The sequence below is a fragment of the Excalfactoria chinensis genome, chromosome 1 (genome assembly GCF_039878825.1).
Source record: "Excalfactoria chinensis isolate bCotChi1 chromosome 1, bCotChi1.hap2, whole genome shotgun sequence".
NCBI classification, from domain to species: domain Eukaryota; kingdom Metazoa; phylum Chordata; class Aves; order Galliformes; family Phasianidae; genus Excalfactoria; species Excalfactoria chinensis.
The window spans coordinates 32,042,323-32,051,198 of NC_092825.1; the positions used below are offsets into that span (position 1 = coordinate 32,042,323).

Below are 8,876 nucleotides of genomic sequence, written 5' to 3' on the forward strand. Positions count from 1 at the left end.
TTTGTTTGCAGCTTGCCATGTTGTTTTCCCAGCAGATATGTGGGTGGTTGAAATCTCCCATCAGAATGAGAGTCAGCGAGTGCAACGCTTCTTGCAGCTGAAGCAGGAAGTCCACATCAACAGACTTCCTTTGATCAGATTGCCTGTAGTAGAGCTCAACCATCAGTTGTCCTGTATTGGTTCTGTGCCAGTATTATTATCCCACAGGTTCTCAACCTGTTCCTGACTGTTTCTCGGAGGGAGCATTCTATCCACTTTTTTTAACACAGAGAGTAAATCCCCCACTCCTCCTGCTTTGCCTATCCCTTCCAAAAATCTTATAGCCCTCAATAATGATATTCTAGTTATGTGAATCACCCCACCATGTTTCCATGATAACAATGAGATCGTAGTTTTCCAAGTACATCATGGTTTCCAGCTCCTCCTGCTTGTTTTCTGCTTTGCATGCATTGGTGTAGAGGCACTTCAATGGGCTTTAGGATACATTACCTTTCTAAAGGAGCCCTTCCACAAACCTCCTGGACAAATCTGAGGTTTTCCCACACTGCTTCCTAAAGTGACAGTGTTCCCTGGCTCTTCTCTATCACTCAGCAGTACTTACTAACCCGGGTTCGAATCCCCCCTGTGGCACAAGTGGTAGAAGTGCCGTGCTGCTACACAGAGGGCTCAAATCTCGGGAGTTGGACTCGATGATCTCTAAGGTCCCTTCCAACTCACACAATACTATGATACTATGATAACTTTCCACTGCTTTGTTATTTGATGTTGTATTATTAAAACATGCACTCCTTCCCCTGCCTCCCACCAAATCTTCTTAAACTATTCTTAAGAAGTAGCTCTAGAAATAATTATTAGTTAAAAATACTGCAGCTTTATTAAATATGTGTATTATAACAACTTAGATTAAAGACTACAGATAAATAAAGAGAATAGGATTCTGCTACAGGCTTGCCTTGCTGATAATCTGTGGAACTCTTCAGTATGCCAATTAACTTCTTGGCTCCGCTTTATTCTCACTCCATGCAGATCAGAATGAAGAACAAAGTCTGGGCTCCAGTAACATTGCAGAACTTAGTCCTGGAGCAATAGACTCTTGCCGAAGCGAGTATCACGCTGCTTTTAACAGCATGATGATGGAACGTATGACCACCGATATCAATGCACTGAAAAAGCAGTATTCCAGGATAAAGAAGAAACAGCAACAACAGGTTCACCATGTGTATATCAGAGCAGGTAATACATAAAAACATACTCAGTTACTGATTTATTACAAGCCAATCTTGTAGTAGGAGCCAAGACCAATGATGCTCTTTTACTTTTAGCCAAATAGGGAAAATGAAAGATTGACTTGTAACATTAGTAGTAGGGTGGTTACTACTCAATGTACACAAAACATAAATGAGAAAGTCACAATGTTTTTTTTTTGTCAGGTCCTGAAGATGATGACCCTGGGATATTTTTAGGTCCCAGGGACCAGCTGAACAATGGTATTTAGAAGCGTCATTGCTATCTGGGTGCACTGTGTTGATCTCTCTGATTCAAAAGTTTAAATCCTTGGCATTCTTGGAGTTGACGTACTGATGCACTGGAAAAAAATGATAAAAAGAGATGAGTACACTTTGGATCAAGCAGCAGGTAGATTCATAGCTGGTCCGTAGCTTCCTAACACCCCTGAGATAACCAGGGCATGACAGGTTCGAATGTTCCATTGTGGCTGACAGTCTATCTAGCCCTAATGATATTGCTCTCAAATTCAGGCTGGACATTAGTTTGTTATTTAGCAGTCCGTGTTGCAGGATCTGTTTCTCCTGATTTGGAGATTAGACTGAACAGAATAACTAAAGGTTTTACTAGGTATGCAAGCTCCTTGTTGGAAGTCATCTTTCCAAGTCAGCATTGAAACATGCAGATGGATCACTGCAGGGAGTTTTATTCATCTCCCAGTGGCTAAACCTTTTTTCATAGGAGCTGCTAATTTTCATTAAAGTTAGTATCTTTTCTGAAGGAAATTCATTTCAATAGTGGCAAGGTATCTGCTTTGAACAAAGGCGGTGGCTGTGCCAAAACAGTGCAGACAGTAAGATGTTGATTCCCAAGAACTGCCAAAAAATATAAAATCAAACCCAATATAGTAACAGTTCTGATTTTTCTAATCATGTTGCAGGGCTGGGTTTGAGGTTTAATCAAACTGTCACCTGATTATCTAACTCTGCATTTACTGCTGTGATTGAATCGGAGGATGCAATAATAAGTTGGTGTAGTTTTATCTATTAAAAATATGCTGGCTCATTCTGTATCCACTCAAGCCTCATGGAAAGGCTTAGATGACTGACTTCATGTAGGGATTGAATTGCCTCTTACAGCTGGAAGAGAAACGAAGGATGGGGGTGCAGAGATAAGAAGCCAGTTTCTGTTACAGCACAGTTTCACCGGTGGAGGAACTGTATTTGTTATGATTTATTTTCATGGTTTTCCTAGCTCGGGACTTAGCCATAAATAAGAAGTATGGAGGAAGAATGGAATTATAGCACTTCTAGCTTTGCTTTTTACTTCAAGCTGTAAGAGGAATTCAGTGATTTTACTTGAAGTCAGTCCTACAAACCTTTGCTATACCTCAAGAAAAGCTACAGATTGTCTTTGCTGATAGATCCTTGGAACGTTTTGTTTCAACACTGATTTAACAATACTGTGCTTCTTTCAAACACTTTCTTTCAGACAAAGGGCCGGTTACCAGCCTCCTCCCTTCTCAGGTAAACCATTCCCCAGTGATAAACCACCTCCTTTTAGGAAAGAAGCTGAAGTCAAGTAACAAATCTCTCAAGAATGCTGTTATCCACATTCCAAGTCATGCTACAGGGAAGATGTCTCCCATTCCCCAAGAAGATCTTAAGTCCAAACTGAACTCTCCATGGCGCACTCACATACGAGTTCACCGGAAGAATATTGCTAGGGCTAAAGGCCAGCTGGGCTATGGGGATACCATAGGACTTATAGATGAGCAGAGTGAGAGCTGTAAAACAAATTGTTCTGGTGCAAAGGAGGACACTTCCAAGCATTCTGATTTTGGAGAAGGAGGAGGTAGCTTGGATGACAGGACTACTCGGAAAGCTGACCAGCAGTCTGCCGATGCAGTCTCTATGGACAGCAATACAGACTTGACAGTGGTTCAGCTAAAACTGGAAACGCTGGAACTCACCTCAGATAACAAAACTGATGCTGAGTCAACATCCAGTCAGTCCTGCCAGGCACATTTATCTGAGTCGTCTAATTCATCCAGTGACAATGGGAACCTGGCTAAATCTCCCCAGTCTGGTAATTCGAAGCCACAAGTCTTCAATCCTTTCCCCAGTGTCAAGCCTCTTCGAAAGTCAGCGACAGCCAGGAATTTAGGGCTGTACGGCCCCACTGAAAGAACGCCAACTGTACACTTTCCCCAGATGAGCAGAAGCTTCAGTAAATCAGCCAGTGCTAACAGTGGGACCAGGAAGCGATGATGACCGCCTGGCACTTTCTGTTTCTGACAGCGACCAGATTTGTATTGCTTTTTTACATTTTCTTTTGTTTGTGTGTATTTGTGTCCCAAAGAGTTCCTGATCTTTACCTGATGAGGACAAAAGTGGTTACCAGATGTACAATTTTGTGTCTTTGGAAACTGTGCTCCTGTGTTGCTGTGGGATAGATTAGTGAAGATGCACTTTGGCACCCAGTCGCCAACTTCAATGTTTCTGTGGTAATATAAACATTGATTTGGAGCGTGAAACATACTAAAATCACCAGCTGCCTTTAATCCGTAGGCCTCAATGGCTGCCTCTTGTTTCTTTCAAAGCTGTGAAGACAAACTGTCTGCCTGGTGCAACAAAACAATAATGCAGTTTTTAAAACTGTTATGCAGCCTCCTGGTTAGACTTCTTCATCACGCTGAGTAGCTGGAGAAGCCACAACTAACAAAAGCACAAGCAGCCCTAGCAATCAAAAGTATCACTTTTGTTGTTGAACATGGACATGTGTTTATACTGGACCACGTGACTTCAACCATTCTCCAATTGCACGTCATGCTTCTCTTCCCATGGCAGTCCTCTGCTGATATTGTTTTTAATATAAATGTAAATCAGTGAGTGTGAGAATAACACACACGAGTCCTTCCACAACACTGATTTGCTCCTTTTCTCTCACATATAATGGCTGGGGAGTTGCAGTGCTGCAAGATTAGGTGTAAGGTACAACTATACGTATAGTTGTGTTGAATGTTATGACACATCTTGACTTTAGTGGATGTAAAACTATTACCTAGATTACAGCCTGTTTTGTAATTAAATCATATTTGCCTGCTTAGCAGTAGGTAAAATATATGAATGTTCCAAAGTAGTTTAGAAGTTAAAATTCTATAAATAGAGTAGTAAGATACTTAGGGTGCCACTTGTCATTAAAACCCAGCACATCAGCCACTATGTTAGTGGATTGGACCTTTTGGACTGCCAGGAGTTCCCTGCATGGCTCTGGCTCGTTGAGAAACACCCACGGCTAAGCTGTAAGCTGAATATTTACTTCTCAGTCCCTTTTGCCTGTTGCTTAGAACGTTTCCTCAGAAGCCTGACTTCTGATACGTGTCCCCTGCTAAAGTTTTGCAAAGCTGATTAAATACCATGCGACAAACAACATTTATATGTGTATATATAAATATACGCAGGTAGGCAGAGGAACGAAATGTGGATCATTCAGCTTTGGGGTTGCAAAATCAAGCACTCAAATTCCACCAAAACATGCTGCTCTTAAAGGATTACAGCCCTGCCACGCTGTATGCATTGACTTTGCTTTGTGACATTAGTACTTCCAGGTTCCTCATGGTGTGGAACTGTCCTGACTTTAAGCTGATGTAAAGGCAGTAGTGACAAATCAATCCCATTGTATCTATTTCCTCATCTTCGTTCTTTGTTAAATTTGGAAATTAACATATGATTGTCTATTTATTAACGTATCCCATAACTTTTAGGATGTGATAACAGTTTTAGCTGTACAGTATACCCTGTTTATTGTTGTGGGGACAAAATTCTTTCACTGTTGTATTTTATACAGGTGTATGCGTATAGGATAGTATACAAGTATGAACACGATGCATTTTTAAACAGTTATAGATCAAATCTTGCCCCTGCCTTATTTCGGGTGAAGTAGTATTGTCGCTAATGATTACTCGTAGCATTAAGTAAATTTAAACTAATGTAGAGTTTAGTCACTAATCATTGGGCTGTATGAGAGCTGTTTCTGCCTTGATTTAAAAGAAATGCACTTCTTTGCAAAATCTTACTGTGAATCATCCACCCCATTTTTTATTGTGGCTTTAGCGGCTCGTGCGGCTGCGTGTGGAACCAGTGGAAATAAAAGGAATGGCATTCTGGAAAAGAAAAAAAAAACAACACACTAAAACGTCACAAGTATGTGCATGAGTTTTCCACACGTTGAGATGTGGTTAAGTAATGGAAAATTAGCAAGCTTTGCGTAGCTGGTGGTCTGGGGAAAGAAACACCAATAAACAACTAATTCTGGTGATTCAGACCTAATCAATGATGAGTGCGTTTTGAGGGGCCTGGGCTTCACTTGGGCTGTTAGGATTGAGGCAAAGGAATCGCAGCAAGTGTGTGTATAAATGGGGTGCTGTTTGCAGCAGGAAATTTTGTCTAAAATGATGTTCAGTTTTCTTGGTTTCCAGAGCTAGCAATACTGAGTTGTTCGATACCCCAAAGGATGTTTGACCTACCTGAAAGCTCTGCTGAGCACGCAGCAAAAGCGTTTGGTATTGAGGAAAAACATTAAGAAGAGGTTCAGAGAACCAGGAATCTCCAGACAAGTTTCCAGTTATTTTTCTCTAAGGATTCCTTTCATTAAGTGAGGTCTGTGGACGCAGCTGTCTTTGGAGGATTGGCAAAGATTCATCCTAATGGATGGCTGTCCTTGTTGTTGCTTTGTTTGCTCCCATTTTACACATTTTTGTATTGGTGGAAGATCAAAGCAGGCCATTGCCACAGTGTCCACAAATGCTTTAAGAAGTGCAGAACTGCCCCATGAAAGGGCACCTTCAGCCCAAGTGTTGTCAGCCAACAGGAGCTGGTGGGATGGCAGGTTGCTCGAGCACCTAGAGACTGCTCTGAGACTTCTCAGTACTGCCTTGTTTGGTGATAGGCATCCTAGGGAAGGTGTGGGAAGGGTGGACCCCCCCAGAACCCTGTAGGAAAAGCTGTGTATGAAGAGGATCTTAATGGTATTCTTCTCCTGAAGACTTCATGGTTTGCACTGTCTGGAATTTGAATGGTCTTAAACGTAGCAAAGGAAAGCTACAGCACTGAAGTCTATGTGCTCAGTTCCAATGAGGGGTTCAATCATTTTTAATGTGATTTGGTGTGCAGAATTGGATGCCACCTAGGGTTAATAGTGTTTCAGACTGGTCAGTGGTCTGGCCCACGTGCCCTCAGCTTATGCGGTGCAGCTTCTGCTGTGCTTAATCCTGTACACAGCACGCAGCAGTTACTGGCTCACCACAGGTTTAACAAGAGCCACAAACTTGTTTCAAGTCTTCCTTTGGTAAAACCATACTGAACCATGCTGGCTTACCACAAATAAGCAGGAAGGATAGGCAGCAGTAGCAGGGACGTGGAAGGTAATGCACGTCAGTTGGGGTAAGAGCATAAACAAGGTGTGTGGCAAGCTGCGTGCCCGTGCTGCTTTTTAAACTGTTAATTTACAGACAATGCATGGAAGGATTGGGTCAGCTGTGTGCCCCTCTCCCACTCGGTGTGCTCACAGGGAGCTCTGGCTTGCCTGAGGTCTGCCAGGGGCTGATCTGTGGTGATGGTACCCACCCACACTGTAGCCCAGCCACTGCACCCAGCCTGCCAGCAAAGGGGAGATGACAGCTGGGGAGCAGCTGATGCAGTTTGCTGAGGCTCCCTTATCAGGGCAAACTACTAAAGAAGGGAGTGGACATTTGGGGTTACTGCAGATAGCTGTGCTGGGCTGCTGCTGGATGACAGTGAATGTTTCACTGTGGGTGAAGCCTGACTTGCTAACTGCAGCTCCATGGTGCAGAGCTGGCTTGCCTATGTGCTCAGAGTACCATTTAGTTGCTGGGGCAGCTCCTCAGCCTGCAGCTGCCTGAGTGCCTGGGCTGTGCACAGCACGTCGAGTGGTGGTGGTTGGCCAGGCTGGGGCTGATGAGAAAAGCAGCAAATGAGCTCTGTGCTGTCCTGGGAATGCTGAATGCACAGTGAGGACCACAGACAGTGCTGCAGCAGCAAAACGTCCTCCTTCACATGAAACACTACAAATACAGAAGCCAGGAATGAAAGGAATAATAAACAGCACAAAGCTTGAGCTTGAAACAGTAACTGCCAGCTCCTATGTGAGCTCTAAGATGCACCTGGCTGCCTGAACTCCAGTTGTCCCATAAAAGCCACTCACATGGGAGTCAAACAGCGCTTCTGAGGAAGGTGTATCTGCAGCCTCCGGCACTTTCCTGTTTGCATCTGAAAAGTAAGTGAAACTGATTCGGTTGTTTCAAGACTGGGGTTTACCATTGCAGTTTTCCTTACCCTCCTAATGACATGATTTCTGGTAGATGCTGAGTGCTGGTGTAAAGCTGCTCTTCAGTGCCAGTCAGTTACATGACACAACATGCCCTCTGAACTCCAGCTTACACCCTAGGATAATTTCTTTGCACTGTTTTCCCTGCACTAGCAAACTTCTCACCCAGCTACAACAGCAGTGCCCGCTGCCTGGCCCCAGCGCCCTGGGAGAAGAGGCCTTTCTCCACAGGGAACAGATGGGCCTTTGTCTGCTTGGCACAGGGAAGAAGCCTCAGTGTTGGCCGACACGTTCTCCATCTCCGCCAGCCGATGCTGAGTCACTGATTTCCTTCCCAGCCAGAAGGCCTTTGCTCCATTCATGCCCTTGAGCCACTTCTGCTGTAGTGGGAGAGGCAAACTGTCGCAGCCCATCAGCAGGCCGTGGGCTCAGTGTGACAGGCGGCTCCTGGGGGATTTTGCTACTACACTTTGCAAAACATAATGGCATGTTCTTTAAAAATGCTACAACTGTGAAGATACGATGTTGCCATCTAGTAGAGGTTGGATCAGGTCTGTAGATACCGCCTCCTGCAAGTCCGTGCTGGATCCTCTGGCCTCCGTCTGCCCCATCTCTTCCTGAGTTAACATAAAGGCACAGCGACCTAGCTGTGGTCGCTAGATGCCACTGTTGCTCCATACAAAACCCGTTCCGCTGCCTAAAAGCCGCAATTGAGAGGAAAGGAAATGCGAGCCCAGTTTGGTGTTCGGAAATCGTTCTCGTTTTCGACCCTGGAGCAGCTACCGAGTCACTCACCCTTGTTTTCCTACGGCATCCTTCCTGCTCTGTTTGGCTTCTCAGTGAGCCTGCTAAGCTGGAGCAGTGAGCCCAGCACACAGACTGCCAGTGTGTCTTTGGAAACAGCGCCCGTAGCAATACAGTAAAACACTTACAGCCTCTTTCTCAGTTAGTGCCATAACAGAGATTTAAAAAAAGACTTTTTGTCATATTTCAGTAATAGCTAAACTAAAAATGTCCCTCCCTGGATGCTCAGCTCCATGCCTTGGAGTCCTTTCTATTCCAACCCCCAAGCATTTTCTAAGCCTCTGCAGTCTGCAGGTAACCTGTGCTTATGGATCCCTCACTACCCTGCAGTCCACCTGCCTGTCCTCAGCTATCAGTACTTTCTCTGGACACCTCAAGCTGCTACTTGTCATCCAGTAATGAATCCTAAGACAGAGAATCTTGATGTTCCTGAACAAAGCCAGAAGTTGATGGATTTTGGTCATTAAACCAAAGTGTGCTAAAGAACACAGTCATTTCTA

The 8,876-nt window shown here is 44.2% G+C and overlaps 1 protein-coding gene across 5 annotated transcripts in view; it reads left to right on the plus strand.

The window, feature by feature from the left end:
* The window catches only part of TBC1D30 (TBC1 domain family member 30), a 48,896-nt gene extending 43,188 nt beyond the window's left edge, over positions 1–5,708 (plus strand). For 4 of the 5 annotated variants that reach the window (XM_072334672.1, XM_072334644.1, XM_072334653.1 and 1 more), the window contains 2 exons: positions 1,027–1,233; positions 2,716–5,593. In XM_072334672.1, the coding sequence (XP_072190773.1) occupies positions 1,027–1,233; positions 2,716–3,494 (986 nt within the window). In that variant the 3' untranslated portion in view covers positions 3,495–5,593. Of the gene's footprint in view, positions 1–1,026; positions 1,234–2,715 lie in introns of all 5 variants that reach the window. The other variant, XM_072334634.1, reaches the window with a different exon arrangement.
* The last annotated feature ends 3,168 nt before the right edge of the window (positions 5,709–8,876 follow it).